The sequence below is a fragment of the Anopheles marshallii genome, chromosome 2 (genome assembly GCF_943734725.1).
Source record: "Anopheles marshallii chromosome 2, idAnoMarsDA_429_01, whole genome shotgun sequence".
NCBI classification, from domain to species: Eukaryota; Metazoa; Arthropoda; class Insecta; order Diptera; family Culicidae; genus Anopheles; species Anopheles marshallii.
The window spans coordinates 25,752,720-25,776,326 of record NC_071326.1 but is presented as its reverse complement, the minus strand read 5'-3'; the positions used below and the strand labels follow the sequence as shown (position 1 = coordinate 25,776,326).

Genomic DNA, 23,607 nt, shown 5'->3' with positions numbered 1-23,607 from the left:
ATCTGCGCCAAGGTAACTTATTCTGGATTTGTTTGAGGAATTGGCTTAAGCATTTGACATGGCATATAGTAACAGCTTAAAGATAGTTCAGTGTAATGAATGCTTCTGAGTATCTACCAGCAAACAGTAAAATCTGTAACAAACCTATTCGAGTGTGTTGAGCTGCTTTCCAGTATCTTTAGCTTCAACGTTTGCTGCCTTCTCGAGTTCGATCTTTACTGAGACATTGAGATCTAATCGCAGAAATCATCGGAACAATCCTACCATATGTACCTCCAACTAGTCTTCAAGGACCACCATTCGGTAACAATTTATAGCGCAAATAGTTCAGTAGTAACTACACAAACATAGGACCTAAATCTATAACGAAGACTAAAACGCAAAACCAAACATAGTTCAAACGTTGCACAAAACACGGTGGCAATAGATGGCTGCTCTCCGGAAGGTGGTAGTTGTTGGTATGGGAGCGCGTGTGTGTTTGTGTGGAGGGAGGTGTCAGAACCAATCGAACATAAAACTCAGCTAAACGTTTAAACAGAAACACAGCATTCTTGAACAGGAATGATAGGATCAGAGCAACATCCAGCCAGCCAGCACTGGAGCAGCAGTATGCGGATTTGCACATTTGCTCGACACATACATTGCGCTGTAGAAGCAGGCAGGGTGTGTTTAACAATGTCTATGTCTATGGTTCGCAGCACACAACAGTGATAGGATAGTGGTGGATAGTGAGATAGAACGAGAGCGTGATGATGACGGAGTGGCGGAGAGCAGGGATAGAAGAAATTGTGGGGTGATGCTCTATGGGTCAATCAGAGGCTTTACAGCTTGAGTGAATCGAGTGAGGCGATCGAGGATCGTCTAGACAGGCCCAAGCTAGGTGGCCCACTGACCAGTGACGTGGTTCCGAACAGTTTGTACCAGCCGATGACTATGTGTGAGAGGTTGAGGTTGTCCAGCATTATCTGAGCTACACCCATGAATACTTTCTTGCCCTCCATGCGACCATAATCGCCCCAAACGGTGACCTGGTGAACGGGTAACGAAGGGGGAAAACAATTAATATGCATACATCTTGCAGGAAGCGCACCAATATCGTGTGACCGTGGGTAATACTTACTTGCAGTATGCAGCCCGCAAACGGCTCCCTAAACACTAGTTGTTGCTGATATAGTGGGTCTAACGTTTTCCTAGCAGTCGTTGTTTTTGCTTTTTCTATACATTTTTTACCGGAAACTAAATACACTTTAACGTAAGGCGCTGGAAGTACTTTTGAGCCAGGACGTGCCTGCGGAAATGGAACATCGCATAGGTAGGTTAGCTGCCGGCAAAGGTAGTCGGTGTTCGTTTTGGACTTACCTGCAATCCCCTTGCTCTTATCACTTCAACCTCTAAGGAACCCTTCTGATAGCACATAGACAGTTGAATATCACCTAAGGCCGGAGCACCCAGTACCTGGCGTCCAACAAGCTGTCCTGGTCCCAAACCATCGATGAAGTCCGATAAAGGTCCCGTATCACCCGCTACTCGTAGCGACGGTGACCATCTGTGAATGTTACGCGAGTTTCGACGAATACGATGTTTTGGAAAAAATGGAGAATAAAGTAATGTTACACAATGTTGGCTGAAGGGTATAAATTTTAACTAAAAACATAATTGCAAAGAAACGGTACCTAGTGCACTAACAGTAACAGAAACTAGAGGTACTCATTCATAAACATAATCGAAACTTTAATAGATGTACGAAAGTGCACAAATTTGATTCATTTTTAACAAATGCATACATTTCGTACATCTCTTTTAGCTATGACTCATCATTCTCAGCAAAAGAACCAAGAATAATGAAAACTGTAAAGAAATAATATTAACCAAAACACACAGACATCAAGCACACCAAAACGCACACGTACATGGTGAATAATAAATATAGCTGAAAAGAGATTGGTTTGGTTTAGAAAATAAACAAAATATTTAACATTTTTACTTGTCTTTTAACAGAACTTCATGAAACAAGGAAATTATAAGAGTAAAACACCTTACTCGGAAAGAACCGGCGTATATAATCGATGGTAAACAAAATTTTGAACGGAGTTTCCTCAAACAAGAACAAAGAAAGTATTAAAAAAAAACAAGTCTTAAAACAAAATGTTTAAATATGGGTACTCTCACACAATAGATGATAGAAGGTGTGTTGCATTTCGAATAGTAGGAGTGAAAAACTTCGAAAGGGCACATAGGACGGAACAAAATCCACATATCATAGTAATATCCTAGCAAAGATCGTATTATATAGCGAGAGCAAAACAGTCAATCATATAGGAAGGCTCTGGAAATAGAACATCTTTAACATACAATACAACCTGCTGACCACCGCACTATCAATTTGGCAGCGCTCAAAACCGTCGCAAGTGAATCATACGTTCAAGAAAAATGGGGTTGAGCATAGTACACACTTAGGGATGCATGAACCGTCCCTGTCGAGGGTGACGGTGAAACCGGTTTGGGCATATCGCTTCGGAAAGGATACATCAAACAATCGGAAGAAATGTGGAGTTGCTTTTTCGCTCGACAGAGAAACGATAGAGCTCACAGTGATAAACGCTTCACAGGGAGAGATAGACAGTAGTTGTAGTGTGTCGTGTAGTGGAGCTTTCTACGAAGCGTCTAGAACTACTGAGGTGCTGAGAGACAATCATGCAATCTACAGGTGAGGATGGATGAAGTTGGGAAATGAATATTTACATGATTGTTAGCAACCACCAACAAAACGATTTGTGACTATACTACAGTAAAAATATCAATTGAAACTTCAAACTTTCTCTTATCTGTTAGCAAACGTTTCAGTATTGACGGGAACGAGTACGAGTAATTACATATTTATATGCGAAAATTTTTAAAGATATGTTCAAACTTATAAAAAATGAACCAAACTTACAAAAACAACAATTTTCAAACAAAACGATAGTTAACCTGGTTAAAAATGCATACAGTAATGTGCAAGCCAGTTAGCTTGAAGCAGAAAGTTTAAAGATAGCATCGCATTGCATACATGTAGGCGCTTTGCTGCAGCAGAGTATACAATACAAGCGAAACAAGTCGTGGAGATGTAATCATTACAAGTTCATAGATGCCATTGGCCACACATTTGCCTCCTGTCAACAATATCTGATTGGAAACATCAAACGGACAGCTAAACAGTAACAGCCAAAAACATGAGCAGAAGACACAACAATATGGCAGCAAAATCCACAGCAAGCCAAAGTAAGGGAAGAGAAGAACAGAGCGTTTAGATAGAGAGCAAAAAAGCAACACAGTACAACGAACACTTAGTAGATAGAAAAGAAACACACATATTTAGTATGCCATTATGGTAAGAGTCACAGACAGAAAGGTAAGGAGAGCAAAATAGACGAGGGTGAAACACACATACGGAGTTTTGTAAAGTGAAAATAGTGTCTGAGTGGCGACAGGACATACGGAAGGCAAAATTGAAAACATAACGGAAACGGTAATCGTTTTCGCATACGGCACGGTGCCACACCGAAACTTGCTGCTAAAACACACACTTACGAGGAGCCTTCGGAGCTCGAGATCGAGTGTAAGCTTCCGGCCCGATAGGCTGCCGACTGTGCTGGGATCGGTGTCACCTCGACCGATCGCTGTATCGAACCGGCCGACGCCCGTTTACGCTGCGACGTCGAGGATGAGGATGAGGACGACACGCCTTGGTCTGCGAGCAAGATTTGAATGGGCAAGAGATGGAGATGACAGAGCTGTTGTGCAAGGCAGTATCGTGATGGTGTGTGACTAAGGGACGCAATGTACAACTTTGAGCTCGAGGGGTTACACGAACTGTCGACTAGTCCTTACGAACAATAGTACGCTATTTGCTGTCTGACAGGCCTACGACTGTCAGTAGCGGATCGCCGTTTTTTTTAAACTATTGCATCAGTGCTAGCTAGTTACAGGACACATGTTTCAATTTAAAAAAAACAGATTGATAACCAATGCAGCTCAGTTCAACGCATAAACTGCAAACTAATCACATTGCGGCTGAACAATGAAACCGATCAGGAGCTTCACCACTCAAACAGCACTAGAGTAATTATAGCCGCCCAATAAACAACCGATCAACAGTGTACAAAACGCAAACAGGAGCGAGACAATAAAGAACGATGACAAACATGTAACGGAACGAAAAAGGAAACGAATTGCTCTAAATACACTTCCAAGCGGAAAACGAAACAAATTTACATGACGGCCATGGTACAGAAGCATGTGTAACAGTCAGAACACATCGAGTGAGCACCTCATCCCCGATGGTTGTTGCACACCCAAACGGTTGCAGCAGCACGCTAACACATACCTGGTGGCCACCTTTCTAAGCCAATACGAATTAACGACAAAAATTAACGCTTACTATACATTCTAACCATCGAAATGCACTGCTATTGCTGCTGCTTATCGCATTCAATAATTCGGATCGTGACCTTCTTACAGCTGTATTTTTTTTGTATCCTTGTTCCAGAAAAAAAAAATCCAACACCCTCTTTCACCAAAACAATTTCCGATCGCAAATGATGATGAACGATCGATGTGTTAGCTCGATATTTGGTAAACAACAGTAAAATGAAAAACAAATACACTAAGAACCATTAATGTTCGTACTCGCGCATCTAGTTAAGCGTATCTAGTTTACAGTTGTGTTAGTGGTGGAGTGTGCGTGTGTTTCGATGATGCGCAGCTCTATGGCTCCGTGTGCGTGTGATGCATACGCGTGTTTGTAGTGTGAGTGGTGGGGCCATCCTTCGAATGTACTAAGGTTGGATGTAGCTCTAGCGTACAAGCGGTACCGGTGTAATTGTAAACTGGATCCGTACATTTGGCCGACATTTTTATCTCTCCCCGCAGCATACCTTTCACGAAAAACGATTGCTTCATTTTGCAATTACCGAAACAGCAACAAAAAACCATCAAAATCTTGTTGTTGCTGTATCTCGCAAGACTGTGCCTTAAAAGGTTTGCAAATAATAATGTGGTTTCGGTAAACAAACAAACGATAAACAAGGAAAACATTAATCAAAATGATACTCAGTGTTGATAAACATGTTTTTTTTTTGTTTTTGGTTTTTGTTTAACTATCCCAAACTCTTTTCCGACTATGTTATACTACTAATGCACTACCGTCTACGGAGTAAGTAACGGAAGAAACAAAACAAATTATGGTCGAATTTAACGGAAACGGCTACTAAGGAACATCCGAATGATATTGTGAGAAGTGGGAACTTTCTCGAACAGTAATGAACGTGTGTGATTGTATGAATGCGGGTGGATGTTCCTCAACGAAATGCATTTCCCTTGGAAATGGTTTATTGGCTAATGACACTAGAAACAAATAGCAAATGTGTAGCATAAACGAACAATACTAAAACGATCGAATCGAATCAACCAAAGATTGCAAAAATAACAAAGGCTCCACAGGAAAAAAAAACGAAACAACAAAACGAAACAAAAGATGCTTAAAGTTAATCAAAACACAGGAGAAGAATAAACAAAATAAACTGGCTGGAAGCGAACCTGTCACCGTCGGCACTTCCTTCACCATCGCTGGAGGCGGACGAGCCTCGCGATAGACCGCCGCCACGCACCTCGCCCGGAAGCACCTCCTCGCTTCGATGTACGGTGAAGGAATTTTTACCACGCTTACCAAACCCCATGCGTCGCTTACGACCTTTTTCATATGTTGAATGAAATTGATTATCAAAACAGTGTCAGTTCCGCACGCTATTGGCTGAGAATGGTATTTTTTGTACATTGATGCTACACACACACAGAAAGAGAGACACACAGTGAAACGGAGAGAAAGGAAGATAGAGGATGGGATGGGCAAGGGGCGAGTTGCCGGTGGCAATCCAACACCCTGGGAAAGAAGAGTCAGTGTGGGTGGGAGACTAGTGTGACGGAATGGATGGAGGGATACGGGTTGGATGGTTCCATAGGCTCCATGGTACCGTTCGGTTCGACTGTTCCCCTCTTTCTCCCATGTTCTGTCGCTTGCAATGGGCCACTGAGCTGAATTTAGATCACTAATCGTCCAGATTACTGTCTAGAATTTCGATACACCGTGGGCACTCTTCACCGCGCCGATAGACACGTGACGCCGTGTCAGGCAGTTACGAAACTGTACGCAACCACTGTACAAAAACTCAAACTCACACGAATAACAACGCTTATGCAGAAGTAGTTACCTGTTGCCGACAGTTGCGATGTTGAGTTACTCTTGATACCCATACCGGTACCGAACCGGTCCCGGTCCCTAGTGGGTGTTTCGCTTTTCGGCGAACGTTGGTCCAACTTACGTCGTGCATCCAAGCTCTGTATCACTGCTGTATCACTTAGGCTACCGTCTGAAAGGGGACAGCCCGGTATATGGCATGTTAGAAGTGTGCTCTTGGGGAACCGTGTCCGAGGTAGACTTACCTATCTTATCCTCCGGTGTTCCCTCGGTATTCGAAAGACTTTGGTCCAGTTCACCGCGCTCCCGCGATTCCCGCTGCTCACGATCGCTCAGATCTCGGTCCCGCTCCTGATCGCTGCTGTTCCGATCGCGGTCTCGCTCACGATCACGCTGCCGGTAAGCATCCCGTCCACCGTTGTGGCCACCGTAGCGACTGCGGCCCCGCACATCGTAGTCACTGCGAGATGTGCGCGTGCGCCGTTGTGAATGATCGCCCGGCCCGACCGAAGTAGACGGTGATCCGCAACGGTTCGAGTGACGATCGTGCGAACGGGAGCGTGTCCCAGCATTGCCACGACCAACATCATCGCCCACCGCCGACGAGTTGGTGGATTTTTTCATCGAGGGCCGTTTCGGTTCGGTTTGCAGCAACGCAATGCCGTTGGAGGATTTGTTGGAGGAAAGAGTTGAAGCATAGTTAGCGGTTTTTCTACTACTAGCGGTACGGCCACTACTGCCAGCACTGGTGCAATACGGAGAGGAGGGTGACTTGGTGTACTCAAAGTACTCGGGCTTTTCGTTAATGCTGACGGAGCTATGCCGGACACTGTCACTCTTGCTACCCCTGTACGCCCGCTCGCGACCACCATTCCGATCCTGCAAGTTGGCCAGAAACTGGTCCAAACCCTCAAGGCTGCTCGTGCGCCTTGTGTCGTACCTTGCCCTGCGCTTCAGCGATGATTTCCCATTGAACGACGAGTTCCTGCCCCGGGAGAACGAACTTTCAAACACCTCATCATCGCCCTCTTCCTCCTCCCCATTGTAATCGTCATCGTCTTCCGCGCTATCATCGCTGTGGTACACCTTACGCCTAAGCTTAATCTCACCTCCGTCGTTCGACACAAGGCTGGAGCTGCGGGACTTACACTTGGAAAATATTTCCGGCCGTCGGCACGGATCATCTTCCTCGCCATCCGGTACCATTCGACGACCTTTACGCTCGTATTCACCATCACCCCGGCGCCTGTCGGCGTCGGTCCTTTCATACCCTACGGCCCTTTCGCGACCGTACCGATCGGTGAGCCGTTGCTTCAAACGATCGTCCTTCAGCAGGTAATGCTTACGGCCGTCGTCAAACTCATACTTGTCGTAACAATCCTGGATGCGTTTGGTGTAGTTCAGCTCACCGTCACTAAATGAATGGCTACGGTTCAGTACGGTTGGGCTTTCGTCACTCAAGTAAACCGTGGATTTGGGCTTCTGCAGCAGTTCCATACGGACCTCGTCAATAATGGATTTGATCGATTCGGAACTACTGTACAGCACGGTCGATTCGGACTTGATCTCATCCACACGACCTTTGCTGTCCGATTTCTTGCCACCCAGTTTGGACTTGGATGTTTTCGTGTCTATCTCCTTGAAATTGGGCTTCTCTGTAACCTTTGCTTTTGACCCACTGGCCACCGAACCCGACGATCCAGTTTTTGACTGTTTTCCCTTCAGAGATCCTGCTTTCTTTACCGAACCCCCACCAGCTCCTGTCTTGGCCGGACTTTTCGTGCCCTTTTTCGGTGTACCCGAACCTGTGGTCGATTTCGACTTTACCATCGTCGAGGATTTTGGCACAGTGTTTGTTTTGCTCGGTTTACTCGTTTCTTTTGCTTTCTTAGCTTCAACGGCAGCCGATTTAGCTTTCTCAACTGGTTTAGCTGTAATCGACTTCGATACCATTCTTGTTTTGTCTGGGTCGGATTTCTTGGTGGACGAAGTGTCTTCATCAACATTTTTCACTATATTCAACGTTAAATTACTGCGGTCTAGACTGCTCTTGGAATTACTTCTGCTTTTTCTACCCTGCACTGGAGCAACCTTCTTCGTATCCCCCCGACTATTCCGCCGTTCCTGGGTCTCCTCCTCACTATTCCCACCGCCCAGCGAACGGGTACGTTTTCTGTAAACCTTCTCCTCAAAACTACTCGCAAACACATTCTTCCGCACACTTTTTGTCTTCCATCCCGTATCGGAATCATACTCTATGTCTATTATCTGATCCTGAGCTATCAGCGAATGGGAGCGTGAGATTTTTTCCGGCTTACCGTGGACGACACTACTAACGATGTATGCATCTTCACACGGTTTTTTTGGATAGACGGAATAGTGATACTCACTTGGCGATTTAAGCACTTCGATCGGTTTGCCCGGAATTCGCTCGGGATTTAGCTCCAGATTGCTTACGCCGTACTCATGTCTGTCGTTCAACTCGACGGGAAGACTCACAGCCAGTGGCTCTGTATGGGGAGCTCTTCCTTGCTCCAATGGCAATGCAACATCTTCGAATATGTTGGATGTACGCGAACTACGGAACTGTACATCCGGTGCACTGATCTCGCACACCGTTCCTTCCGGATTGCTGGTGTACCTGATATTGCTTTCACCCAAATTTTCCCTGCTGTTGCTAATGCAAGTGATCGTTTGATTCTGATAGCCAGTGTTCGGGTCGTACACATTCTTGTTGGAGATGCAAATATTTTGCCCACCACATCCTCCCATGCCACCCGGTTCGTACACAATACTATTATGCAGATTTTGATCGGAATAGGATGACTTCAAAATGATCTGATTGGTTGCTACCGGCGGTGGAGGATATTTTACTCCGGGATCGCCACCTCCTATACCAACCGTTACATGCGATTGCGGATGATAACGGTTCGAGATGGATATCATCTGATTGCGCGGTTGCGGATAGCCAAACGCATGCTGCTGATCCACGGATCGGTTAGAAAGTCGCCGCATAATCATCGAATTCAGATTCGGTTCCGACGTATTAGAGCGCATTGCGTACGATGGACGCCGACCCATTGGCGGTGCGCACTGTTCGTAATCATCGGCACCTGCACTTCCATCGCCAGCGTGCATTGAGGATGTCATAATAGGATCCATCGATACACCACCAGCTGGAGGTGCTCTAGCACGACCAAAATAATGCTCAGTTGGTAGTGACCCAGATTGGAACTCAAAAGAAGTAGCGTTCAGTTGGCTACCCTGGTGAGACGAAGTGAGATTAACTGAGCTATTCTTAATGGTATCGTTGACAGGGTTCATAGAAAAACTCTGAATGGTACTACACTCCGGCTGCAGTGATATGCACTGCTCGTTAAAGTACCCATCCGGCATGGACCGTCCGTGGCTGACAGGCATTGGACCATAATTAACGCCCATCCCCGACACAGTCTTATCGGGTGGTGCAGGAGAGATCGGTATGGGATCGGACAGTACCGGTTCGATCGGAACGCCTAAGGGTAAAGGGGATCCAGTAGCAAAACTACTACAGACACTAGCGTTACCAACTACGGTAGGACCAACCATACTACAAGCGGGTGGTTGCGGTTCAAACTCCGGTTTGGGAGGTATGATTGCGGGCTGCGTTACGTCCGACAGCACCGGAATGATGCCCGCCTTATCGCCCATTGGCTGCCCGCACGAGTACTCACTCGGCAGCGCGCACAGTGACGTTGTGGCCCATCCTGTCGGTAGGCTTCGGTGCTGCTGCCGGCGATTTTGATGTGTCCTTCAAGATGATCGTACAAAAAACCATACGTGAAGTGCTCGTGGTTCCGGCTTACCCCAACAGATGCCCACATTTTGCCCGAAGCAAGTTCCACCCGGTGTGCGTGTTTCGCGTAAGCGAACTTTATATCTCCCCCCCCCCCGCTACTTACCTGATCCCTTTCGATCCACGCGGTCGCTCCGATTGGGTTGAGAAAGCACTTGAAGTAACACTAACTACCGATTCCATGTCGGAATCACCAAAGTCACCCATAAAATCCTTATCCGGAGATAGCGAGTGTCTTGGCCTAATTCTACTCTCTAACGAATGCGTCGTCAAGTCACTGTCGGATAGTCCGGAGTAGTGTCGTTCCCAGCCTGAAAGATTGCACAAAGCGTAATGTATGGAGCGGTTTTTTTTTTAATTCACCCGGTCAGTGCAGATGCCCCTACCTCCCATCCCAGTGCTACGGTAGGTCGGCTGATGGTGGCTCTGGCGGCCCCGATGCCGCGCGAATCGACCACCGCTGCGCTCCTCAAAGTCCTGAATGAACCGCTCCCGTATTGCTGCATTCCGTGACATGTGAGGTACTTGTGGTAATTGTCGTTTCTTCGGTGAACCGGTTGGTGTCGCTGTCGCTGATCGTGATTGAAATCTTGGCGCATACTGATGCAATGGAAGAACTGGATATTCTGTATATCTATCATCTTGTGGCGATAACGAGTCCCGCCGATCGTCCCGATAGTTGTCGCTCGGTGCCGCCGATTGGCTTCGCTGATTCAACGCCATCGTACCGTTGCGCCTGTACGCCGACGATGCCTGCCGTAAGGGAAGGGCAATATTAATTTCCATCACCGCCAGAGTGCGCTGAACAACATCCCACTAACGTACCTCTGCACTCATCTGGTTGTGAAATCCCTGTCCAACACCAGAAACTGTGCGATAGTCCTTCGCTACCATGCCAGCTGCTCGTTTCCTGCCTTGCGGGGACATATCCCTTCTAGATCGTCTGTCCTGCAGATCGACCTTCAGAGCGCAGACGCGAACCAATTCAAAAACGTAGAAAATATCCAAGAACAAAACAAAAATGGAGGAATGGAAAGCATAGAAGTGAAAGTTAGTAATGTCCGTGCGAATATCTGAAAAGCGATCTCTGTGTTTACATATAATGCTGAAAGAGAGTGATGTACGTTATGAAAGAATGGTCTGTGATCTGTGGAACAACTACTCTGGTAGTGAAATGGTCACTAGCCCGCCGCCTTGTACTGATACCAAGCTTGTCCTGTTCAGTGTGTGTGTGTGTGTTTGTGTTGTTTAAGTAGAATTGACGTGTGACCGACGTGAGGGATATGTCCTGTGCGGTTTTGTGTACGCAGAGAGATCACCATACGCATCCTGATGCATCTCCAGTTTTCGATGAGGCGACCGTTACTGTTATCGGCCGTGAACGTTAAGATCTACTGAACTACAAATAGTTATATATGTATATACCGTTATAGAGACAAACTAACAGAGTCAGCATCAAGCATCGTTAGAACCAGCTATAAGGGTAACTGAAGCCGGGCAAACATCGGCCCCATACCCCATCCCAAAAGGAAAAAAAAACTATATACCAAAATCAAACCGAAAGCCAAAGGGTAGCAGTTTGCTGTAGATTAGCTATGTCAGTAAGATAGAACGTGAAATTGTAACAAACATAGTAAAGTAGAGGTAGTACAGAACTAGAGAATAGAGAAATACGAATAAAAAATTAATGAAGCGGAAGGAAGGAAAAAGTAATGCTTAACTAGAGACAAAGAGGAATAGTGACGGTGATAGATAAAGATGATATAGCGCAACGAAATCAACCGTTGAACAGCTAAAACAAACACGAGTTGGCGTAAAAGAAAACAGTCTAACGTAAATGGTAGCTCTAGTAACAGTAAGTAGCTAATGGTGTGTATATTCCTACAGTTAGCGAAATCTTCGTTTCCCAACTGGGGTTATCAGTTAAATTAAATGCACAAAAACCAAAAAAAAATAAACTAAGGGAAGCTAAAAGTTTGCCAAGCATAATAGAAGGAGGCCCTGTTTACCGTGGGGTTATGTGCTTCGTACGGTAAACAGCGGTTAGAAAGTTCGGAAAGTTTGCGTTATTCATTTCTCAGTTACAACACCAGCCGTGAAGCGTGTTTGCATCATTTACATTCCCCGGTCAACAAAAGGTAAAACAACACATATGCAATCCGACCGTGTTCGAATGTGACTGAAAATTAAAAGAAATAAAACAAAATACACAATCAATGACAGAAAGTATAATACAAAATGGGGGGGCAACTTTTTTCCTGTTGGGCGCACTGCATGCACGCTTGGTTAAAACTATTGATAATTAAACGAAATTTAACGAAACTATTAATAAATGTTTAACAAATACACACTGTGTTCAAATCAAACCAGCTAGAGCGCTCTAGATCTTTCAAACTTTTTAAATTTTGCTTTGTTAATTGAAACAAAAATTGCAAGACGCCCATATCGAAACCGCCGGACCAATAAAATCATCCAATTTTTCATTAAAGTGATCATACGAGATGTTGATGAACTTTAAACTATCGATGCTATCGATCATGTGATCAATGCCATTTTCCAGTACTATTGTGCTGGGTTATTGTTCTTCCATGCATTGCAACGAGTATGTGACATTATTCTCTATAGCAGTGTTAGATGCGACACAATCGGATATAACATATTGCACCTGTGCTTGGAAATGTATACTTTGTGCTTTTGCTGCTTTTGCTAGTGGACAGTGTGAGCCACACCAATACACCCCCACACTCTCTCCTTTTTTGACTGGTAAGGATGTGACACACGGGTTTAACGGATTGATTGGTTCTTTGTTTTGTACGGAGGGAAGCATTGTGAAGGTTATGCGGTTTACCTCTGGCGGAGGACTAGATGAGCTGCCTAAGGATGATACACTAGCGCCGTCACGTCCGGTCATCAAACCATCTATATCGCATTCGGATGTCGTATCAGAGTCACTCAATCGTGAGGTCGTACTCGGCGGCGATAAATGATCGGTCGGGGTCAATATCATATCCAATTCGTTGCCAGGTTCTTTATCGTCTCTACGCAACTACGAATAGATATTGTGAAAAATGTAATGATTGTTTGATTTTGCAGTTGGTTTTGTATTGTTTGTTCGTTCGCTTCTGGTTTTGGCATTGGATTGGGTGAATGGTTTGCTTGCCTTTCGGTTAGAAAGCTTGGATGGTGATAAGAGTCGTGATTTGTTTTTTGTTCTTTTTTTTTACGAAAATGTTTCCACATTCATTCATTGTCCGTACTGTTGTTGCTGAATTGGTTTTAATTGTTGGAATGCTATTGGAAATTGCCAGCAAATGAAATGAAACGAAATTCACTTGAAACTGTAATAGAGCTCGTTGCCGATCGCTTCACTGATGACACTTAAAAGGAAGTAAAAATAACATGAAGGTAAAGGAACTGCCGCCCATATTGGAATTTTTTTCTGCTCTATCAACATTTCTTGCTTCCTTGTGAGAATTAGTTTCGTGTTCTCTCACTCACGCTACTCACTCAAGACGGGTGTTGTAAATGATTTGGAACGGGAGAATATAACGATTTGCTTCAATCGGAAAACATGTTCCATACACAGGATAAAAAATAGGCAAAAAATACTCAAAACATAAACCAATACTTGTATGGGGCACGGAACGGAAGCCATAAAAAGGCAAGCGTCTACGACGATGACGGACAAAAGAAATCTGGCAGAAAGCGGGTTTGTTTTTCTTTTTTACAAATTGAAAAAAAAAAATCATCTCAAAGAGATAACCATCCACTTTCAGCACGGAAAAACAAATGCTAATAAAGATAATAAAAAGCAACCGATTTTAGAAAGAAACTCCACGTTCCGAAAAAAAAAGGTACAAGAGCAAGATGAAAAAAATGGTAGAGAGCGAAAAAGAGAGCGAGAGAGAAAGAGGAATAAAGAAGAATAACACTGTGAAATGTAAAATAAAAAACACATTTGTACTTTGACAACTGTCAAAACTAAATAAAGAAGAAAAAACACGTAACCCATAACTGTATGTGTATAGTTTTGTATTTGTAACGTAATTACTTTGCTTAAGAAGAGTTGAAACCAACCAAACGAAACAAATAAAAACCATTTGTCTACTCGTGTTTAAGTAACAGAGTGTTAAAAAACATAGATGGGGACCAAACAAACAACAGACCAATAGAATCGAAAACGGTGGATAAAAGAGGTGTTTTGTTGGAAATGGCACGGAAACGGTGTGTCTAACGAAGCGGACGGATCGCAATATCCCGCCCACCAATACGTACAGTATCTCGCAGTGTGTCCTGGTGCGGTTGTAGAATGTACCATTCCGCCTCATCGTCCAGCGGGTGCGTAGACAGATCGATGATGACTTCGCCAAGAAAATCGTTCGCACCGTACCGGACGTAATCCCACACCGTCACCTGGAAAGCAAACGCGATGGTCGGCAACCATTAGTCATGGCACACGGTCGCACGGTTATGGACGGCCGGCGGGCCGGATACTTACCTCAAATAGACGGTTGTTTAGGTCGGCCCTTCTTAAGCCTTCGTACACGAACGTTTGACCCCAGCGGGGATCGTTCGTGAGGGCTAACGTTTTGGTGCGTCGTTTCGATTTTTCACTGCGATCCGGCAGCAGACAGATCTGTTTTTGGGGTGTATGTGTGGGGCAGGGTGGAAATGTGGCAGCAATAAACCGATGCATAAAGACACAAACCCGACCACAAATAAATAACAATCGAGAAAAAGAAAAAACACCCCAAACCCAAAGGAACGAGAAGCAGAAAGGAAAGCAAATGAGTAGACCACATTCGGAACCGTCCCGAACTCGGTGTACACCTTACCTTAACGTACGGGTTGCGTGCCGCACCGTTTCCGCGCGGGACGAGACCATTCGCGCAAAGGATGGTAACGATCAGCTGTAGCGAGCTCGGTTCGAACCCGAGCTTTATCTGTACACGGCCGCCAACGCTATTCTCCTGCGATACCGTCCCGGCCGGTGCGAGCCGGTTGCTGTACCGGGAGCTGGAGTAGTTACGCACGCTGTGCAAATCGGGCGATCCTGGCGAGGTTACCAGCACGCTCGGTTTATCGCGTCGATCGTAATTTTCTACGGCGGTTTGGAAGGTGGGAACGTAGATTATTAACGTGCGGTGCGTACAGTGCATCGCGTACGAAGCGGAATAGACAAACCCGAATGCACAAACGACGGTGAAACGAAACCAAAGCGTAAAAGTGAAAGTGGAACACAGAGCATAATTGGAAACCAAAAAAAAAAGGAATAAAACACAAAATGACAACCCCCAAAGTATCAGAAGGCTCGAGCACGAGCATCGATTTGGAAGTCGATCGAGTTGTTCTTTTGCTGCTTCGCAAACGTCTTTAAGCACTTTATTCGTAGCGAAACAGGCGGAACAGCAGCGCGAATTTGGCAAAGCGTACAAGGCATGTAAATTGCTTTTCAGCAGAATCAAGTGACCTCGCAAAGCCTGTTTTTACCCACCCGCGGAATGGACGTGACCAAGAGAGAGAGAGAGAGAGAGAGACAGATGCTTCATCAAACAAACACAAAAAAAAAACAATAAAGCCCACATTTGGTCAAATGCCAGCGTTTTGCAACGTTTGATAATGGTATCAGGCACAGGAAATGAGTTACAAACTCCACTAGAGCTAGAAGCCCCCACACACACACACACACCCGGGTGCGCACGGGAAACATAATTACCTGGCCGAATGTGAGCACTTTCCAGCTCGATGAGCGCTGCGCGGGTATCGCTCGGTAGCACCTGGCCACCGCGTACCTTCAGCCCTAGTACGTCTTCGCCGTCAAACTGTCTGCGCTGCACCATGCGGCCGACCATACGGCCCCCATCCGACGATGACACTACTTGCCAGCTTACCGGATTCTGTGCAGTGGCCAAACCCGGCCAAGTGGATGGTGGAAGGTAAAGAGTAAAGAGTTTTGGTTTTTGCTTCAGGCCGCGAACAATGTTCCGCCGGGTGCCGGGAACCGTGATGCATCCGTATCACATTGCACGGCAAGGAACTATTAGTGTGTTTCATTTAATGTGTGTATGTGGCATATTCTTTGCAGAAGACAGACACGTCTAAAAGGTGGACTTTGGTTGGTGCAGTGTGACCGAACGGACGTGACCGAATATGAGGGGTTTTTTTTGGTAATTCAATCGTCCAATGGGTGAAGATGGTGGTGAAAATGAAGGTGGGGAGGATGCTTAAAACTAATTCTTCAGTCTAGAAGTCAAAGTCAGCGAATTTTCCCTATTAGTTTGGTTATTTGTGTGCTGTACGAATTTAGATACGATAGATGAACGATGGAAGAAAATAATAATACCACTTTGCCTGCCATCCGCCAGAATTCGGGCTCAACGGGATCATAATGTCTGGCCTTTGGCACGATGGTTAAAAACAAAAACATTCACACGTAAAACAAAAACACATACACTGCCACACCTCAAACTTGCACATACACACATCACATTATGCAACAAAAGAAATTGCTACGGTGAGTGTGAGTATTGAGTGTAAGTGACCGAAATCAATCACGACGAATCGCTCAATAGAACAGGACAAAAAAAAGAAACGATCCAACACCATACCCCACACACAAACCGGGTGACTGTCAATCGACCACAATGAACAATGAAGCGATGAAACCAACCAAATGACAAGAAAGAACGAAAGAGAAAGAGAAATAAAGATGGAGGTAGGCTCATGGTGGGAATCTCTTTTCCTGTAAAAATGGCATGCCACTCCACCACTGCTAGGCCGGATGCTGGCGGCGATTACGTACCGCATCTTCATCCGCAACCGTCAAGAAATGGAGTCAAGGACGAGGTCGGATAATGTGGGTATTCCAAAATGGGTAGAATGGCATTGGGACATGGCACAGCTGGTAGCACAATAAGGAGGGGAGCCCAAAACGGGCATGGCACCGAGTCACCGGATGCAACAACAACAACAGAACAAACACATGAATTGGAAAATGAGAATAGAATCAAAAGGAGAGGAAAAAAAAATCCCAACGAACGAACGAAAATAATTATAGAACAGGAGCAATTTGCAAGACCAACTCACAAATCGATCGAGCGTAGATAGCATCACGTGCAGTTTACCAACTGATTGGAAAATGGAGCCATCATGTGTGAGTATGGGTTGACATTTGCTTTCCTCATCAGTCTAATTACACGCCAATACATCGTGCAAGTGGTGCAAAAGAAGATGAACGTTTGAAATGTGTTTTTTTTTTACAGTTTCTGTTTTCTTCGCACACCAAAGGGATACAGATAACAAGCACAATTGAATGGATTTTCCGTTTGCTCTTGGTGCAGTAAGGTGGTGGATGAAGTAATGGTTTTGCTAGAGACGCAAGTGGCAAAGCGAGATACGACAGGTACGGAAGGATGAAGCGTGGTCTATATGCGAAAAGAAATGGATTTTTATGTTACCCTGCGGCACAGACAACACCGGTACTCTATCGAGCATGTACATACATACAATGGTGTATAAATAGACATTTGGCAAGACGTAGATTGTGGAAACTGGTGTGAGACAGAAGACAGACAGGAGCAGCTTTGCTGGGAGAGGAAGAGAAAGATAAGATAAAACACACAGACACACACACACACTCAAACGGCGCGAAGACGAATGTGCATACATTGAGCGTAAATGTGCGAGAGCATGAGGAAGAGAGACAATGGTTTTGTGTGTGAGTGTGTGATTGTATGCTACCGATCACAGCGCAGATGAAAACATTCGGAACAATTGGAGGAACGTAAAAATTATGGCACACAATGTTTGTAGTTGCATACGATGAAAGCATTATTACTGGGGACAGCGTGTATGCTGTGGTACGCGTGAGCGATTAATGAGCGATACGCAATGGGCAACCGGCAAGCGAAGCGTTTGCATGCCCCATTGATCCTGAGGTGACATGAAGGATGCTTTGGTTCTGTGACAGTGTACTGTTGTTTGTTACTGTTTGCTTCATTATTTCAACTACCAATCGTTATGCAAACAGTGCTCCCTTCATGTCACAACGCCACAGACGGATCCTTCAATTCATGCATATAAATTAAGCAGACTGTCATACATCAACATGCAAAGCATCAGAGTGAGCGAAAGCCAAAATAATAAACAAACAGCATTAGAGAAAACAAAGACAGTTGCACTAGGAAGAGTAATTAAAGTACGTAGATCAAAACCCAGAACGGAACGCATCGCACTAAAGGTAAAGTACTAAACCACTACGGTGAGTTTTCACCCTCAACTCAACTACGGTAGCGGTGCATTGCTGTAATAATTGTTAGTTAGTTAATCCGGCGATCCACTGCAGCAACAACTAGCATTTGGAAGGAACGAAACGTTCGGCGTTTTGCATACATTCCGGCGCGCACGGGTAGTTGTTGCTCCACATGTGCTCGACAGCATCTTCGCCGAACCCGACCCAGTAGTTTGTTCCACAGACACACGAATGGTACTGGTCGTTAAGGGTAGTACTCCCGTGAGCTGTACCGTCCGTCATCGGTCCGTCAATGGTCAATATGTTTGGTCGTTGGTTAACTCTTGAGGTAGTATTTGGTACAACAATATGCGTTCGTACACGTCCCATTTGGCCAAAGTCCAAGTATGAAAAGATGTTTGTGCGGTGGTGTATGTGTGTGTGTGTGTGCGTGTACGTGTGTATGAGTGTTTGTGGATGTGGTAGATGTGTGAGCATGTGTGGCACTATACCTTTGGGCCATCGCCACGGTTCGAGTCTTCGCTACTGGTAAACGTGCTACTCGTGTCAATGCCGGAATCTTTGGTGGCCGAATCCTGGCTGCCCTGCCGTTCCGATTCCCACCGGGACCAATCGTCCGAGTCCTGCCCATCGAACCGGACCGTCTTCTTTCTGCGCTCGGTAAACCGCCGACTGTCGGCCGGTTCGTCCCAGTACGGATCCGGCTGCTCGGTCGCGGCCGGGCTCGTGCCGTAACGTGTGTGCGAATTCTGCGCCACCGGATGATGCCCCGTGGTACTGTGGCTGGAACCACCGCTGCTGCTACTGTTACACTGCTGATGATGCGGTTGGTGATGGTGCTGCTGGTACGGATGGTGCTGGCTGCTACTGCTGCTCCCACTGCTACCGCCGTGAAGGCCCTGCGGTATGGTGGTGGCCGGGCTAGGTCCCGCCGTACCCGATGGATGATGGTGCGATTGATGATGCTGATGGGGCTGGTGATGGTGGTTAATACTGTCGTAGGCCGTGGATGCAATAGTGCTATCGCCAACCACCACCTGCGGCAGTGGCTGCTGCTGATGGTACTCCCGGCCGTGCGGATCCTGCGACTGCTGGTAGTGATAGGGATGGGATGGATGCTGCGTCGACTGGGACGGTGATTGATATCGGTTGTGATTGGTACGATTGTAACTGTTGCGTTGCTGCACGTCCAGCTTTGTTGCACGATAGTCGGTAAGGTTTGCGTTCAGTCGTGTGTGATTATCGAAATACTGTCTTTGGTGACCGGCTGGAAGAGAAATGGGTTCGAAAGCGGAACAACGCCTCAGCAACACTGCTTCTTTTGCATACTTCTTCAAACTACTTCATGTGCTTCGTTCACCTTTCAAATGGTGCAAAGCACCCATTGACTCACACACACACATACACACAGTCTTATGACATTCCTACAACTTAAGGTAGTTTAACAACACAAAACGAAACGCAAGAAAAATTCTAAAGATTCAGAATTAACGTTCTTTTGGTTTGTGAGAACATTGACGGAAATGGCAGTATTGTAATATTCGTAAAAAACAAACAATAGACAGGATTAAAACGAGGGACAACAAATCTAATCCGTGCCAATTCCTTATCATTGTAACCACACCTTCACACACTAGCAATAAAATCAATGGTCAATGTAAGTAACAAAACGATACCAAGTTGTTAGAAGTACAGAAATAAGAAATCTTCCGAAATATACTCCTTTAAGTGCCTAACGCTTGCTAACGCAACATCAGCGGTGCATTGGAAAGATAGGTAACATCATAAGTGCAATGGACTGCATTTCTGACTGCTATCTACGGACGAATGTATCTAGCATCGATTTTAATTTTCTCTACACCAGAAGTAAAATCAAACAGTAAATGTGACATTAGCATCAAACACAAATTCGAATGTTTTCCCGTGGATGATTCTGGTGTTCGGCCTCTTTTTTTTTTAAACTCAGTTAATTAAGTAAAAAAAAACACACACACAACATAACCAGCTTCAAATGGATCGATCATCTACACTCGAAATGTTTGTGAGCGTGAAGTATTTTTTTTTTCTTTCAACAGGCATATGAGGCTTATTACTCCTTTGCTTTCAACTTTAGATCTTAGCTAACCCCTTGAAATGTACGTGCAGCAAAACAGATGATATGCCATACAATCGCGCAGAAAGAAATGGAGTATTTCGTTGGTTTGTTTTTGTTTTCGTATGGGTGTTCTTAAAGGAGGATGATAGACAGAAAAAAGACAGGCAGTTAAAGAAGGGAAAAGTGCGAGAAAAATACATATAATTATACAGAGAAAGAAGGATAGACAACAGGCACAGAACATTCCAATACGATAGCCGGAAGATAGAAGATAGTAGAAATATAGTACGGAAGTATATGCAAAACTGATTGTTATCACAAACAGGCACTTTGCTAAAACAGGGTGATAGGTAGGGACACACGACACACATCCACCGCACAACACAGTGTACAAAACATTCACAAGTAAAGCTGAGAGTAAATGAGGTGAGCAACAACGGTATGATGGGACACAGCTATAATATTTGCGAATTGGTAAGCTTTGCAGAGGCCTTTCATCGCTGTTCTTAAAGGAATGCTGATGGTTAGTAACATGGAATCGACACAGGCGGGCTGAAGTATGAGGTTTGCAAGACAACATGAAATCGGCAGTGGACCACGAGATTGAAAAGAAAACCCTTAAAACATTAATTACCACGGGACCTTTGTCGTCCGACAATTGACGTCACAATAGTTTAATTCCCGCTTTAATAATGGGGACGCCTAGATGTTCGTTGGAATTAAATCTTTGTGTATCGTATTATGCCATACAATGGTATACAGTTGCACCCGTAAATGGCAAGATGTTTTAAAACACATTCACTACCTAGTCGGCCTCAGCACCGCTTTACCTCAATCAGGAAATAAGTCAGAAATCAAAAAAACGGTCAGTACTGTTAAGCTAGCTTAGCCGGAATCACTTGACGTCCGCTAAGTATAGCGTATGACGTACATCACTCAGCAGCTTGGCTTACTTCGGCATGGGATGGGACTTTTGCAGCATGGAGTGGAACACGTAAGAAGTGAAGAGATGTTCACCGTGCAAGAGTCACACATGCTGTTACATCAATGCCATCTCAGACCGTGACAAACCTTGAAAGCAGGCACAACAGCGAAACCTTCCAATTGAGGACACTTCGCATATACACATACACACACATACACACACTCCCTTACTAGCAGCTATAAGTTCCACTTGTCATACGGTTGCTAGTATGTTCTCAGTTTCATCGAATGATCGACCGATAGAAACGGTTCGATGAAGAGCACAGGGGCCTTCGTATAATTACACCGACCAGCACTGCTCATCATTCGCTACTTCAACGGTGATTCATCGTGTTGAGGAATGAGGACAGTGTGACATGGGGTGAAATTAACACGGTAGCACGTAAACGACAAACAAAAAACTCGCAAGAACAACTATGGCCACACAAAGCCACAGCACAGCAAAAAATAGCAAACTGTCTGATTCGCAGATGATCCCGAGCACGAACTGTGTCTTCTGTAAAGCATGTTGCGCGAGGTGGCAAAAGTTTTACACGGCGTGAAGCATACAGATAATAGGAACATTAAAGCACTACAAAAGAAGCAACGGTTCCACGGCCCACCACCGTGATAATGAAAAGCGACAATTGGGTCATCGATAAACGATCTTGCCGTTTATGTGTTTGCAATTTTTCCAATACCGAACTCCAGGAAGGTCAGGTCACGGGTTTGGGGGTGGGATTAGCGAAAGAAGATTCTCTATTCTGCAGGGACACCAAGCCCGGCTATATTTAGACTTCGTAAACGTCGCAAGTCACGGGCGACCTCCAGCCGGCGTTAGGAAAGGAAGCCTTAGGGCTGAGCCTGCTGCAGGACCCGGCACCAAATTGTACGGCACGCACTCTCGCCCATACCATATCGGGGCGTATCAAAAACCATAAGGTGGTAAAGCACTTTGCCGCACGGAGCTGTTTCGACGTGGATAAAAATAGTTCAACACATCAAATGTAAAAATAAACCCTGCGGCACCTCTCCCGCAACGTTGGCTGATAATGTTTGCCCGGAGCTGCCATAGTGCTTAAGTGCAATAAAACAAGTTGCTGCTGGAGGCAAACAAATAAAATTAGCCTCAGAAGCAGACTGTTGCGTGCTGCGTTTGTGGCCAATAATGTCGAGTTAGGCGAAGGGCTCGGTGAATGCTGACCGTGCATTTGTGCCGGGGTCAGGCAATTTCGCTTTCCGTATTATATCCGTAAAAGTTTGCTACGAAAATATCACATTGTTTACCCGCCTACTCTGCATAAACTGTATTCGGTTTTCGGTTACAAATTGCATATGCCAGAGCTGAATAAACTTTGTTTTTTCCACAAATGTTTGTTGCATACATTTGCATGGTGCTTTCTTGTTCCACCTTTTTCAAAGGGATACTTTTTGCTGGATCTTTAAAACCAATTCTGCTCCAATCCCCCACCAAATCCAATTTAATACCACACTTCGATACTAATTTGCATCCGAAATACGTTCTAATTCGCTGCACCAAAACGCTCTTTCCATACAATGCACTGGAGAGGGCAGATTCGTTGGAAAACAAATGCAGCACACCTGATCGATCCATATGCACCTCAACGGAAGAGACGGAACCAGGCCCCAATCCGGGCGGACCGATATGGTAATAGATATTGGCAGAAAATCATTAATTTGGCAGCAAACTGTCGGGGGTTTGTGGCGTGAAATTGAATATGCATTCATAAACACAATTGCTTACGATTTGGATACGTTTCAAAGCCTTTTGGCTCTGTGCAAAATGAGAGCTATATTTATGTTGGAGGCACATACAGTTTTACGGTACCCAAACAAAATGTTATGCATTTCTTTTGGATGAAACACGTTTAAATCATCTTCAATATTTTGTGTACGGGCAATGGGCAATAATCACTGATCAGCCCATCATTACACGTACAACTTAGGCACCACTTTTGTACCTTAATGGAGACGCTTGGTGTTTTGTACCACAATGGAGACGCATGGTGTTTTGTATAAACAGTTGGTTAAGGTGTATTAGTTTTGCGGGTAACCACATTAAACGGGAACATACACAATGGGTGGAACAAAATCCCATCAGTGCATTGTTATTATTGGCAGCTGACATGGAGAATCAATTTCTTAACAGGTTCATTAGAGACATTCATATGAAGCCGATATATGTAGGTCAGATAAGGCCCTTCTCA

General features: G+C 45.0%; 1 protein-coding gene across 1 annotated transcript in view; it reads right to left on the bottom strand.

Annotated features, from left to right (window-relative positions):
* Nucleotides 1-821: 821 nt before the first annotated feature.
* The window catches only part of LOC128719435 (uncharacterized), a 38,247-nt gene continuing 15,461 nt past the window's right edge, over nucleotides 822-23,607 (bottom strand). The window contains exons 6-20 of the mRNA XM_053813060.1: nucleotides 18,813-19,588; nucleotides 15,787-15,967; nucleotides 14,906-15,171; nucleotides 14,569-14,706; nucleotides 14,346-14,483; nucleotides 12,919-13,116; nucleotides 10,896-11,030; nucleotides 10,457-10,823; nucleotides 10,177-10,381; nucleotides 6,481-10,025; nucleotides 6,249-6,407; nucleotides 5,578-5,740; nucleotides 1,360-1,546; nucleotides 1,121-1,288; nucleotides 822-1,028 (exon numbers count right to left, since the gene is read on the bottom strand). Of these exons, the coding sequence (XP_053669035.1) occupies nucleotides 822-1,028; nucleotides 1,121-1,288; nucleotides 1,360-1,546; nucleotides 5,578-5,740; nucleotides 6,249-6,407; nucleotides 6,481-10,025; nucleotides 10,177-10,381; nucleotides 10,457-10,823; nucleotides 10,896-11,030; nucleotides 12,919-13,116; nucleotides 14,346-14,483; nucleotides 14,569-14,706; nucleotides 14,906-15,171; nucleotides 15,787-15,967; nucleotides 18,813-19,588 (6,833 nt within the window). The remainder of the gene's footprint in view (nucleotides 1,029-1,120; nucleotides 1,289-1,359; nucleotides 1,547-5,577; nucleotides 5,741-6,248; nucleotides 6,408-6,480; nucleotides 10,026-10,176; nucleotides 10,382-10,456; nucleotides 10,824-10,895; nucleotides 11,031-12,918; nucleotides 13,117-14,345; nucleotides 14,484-14,568; nucleotides 14,707-14,905; nucleotides 15,172-15,786; nucleotides 15,968-18,812; nucleotides 19,589-23,607) is intronic.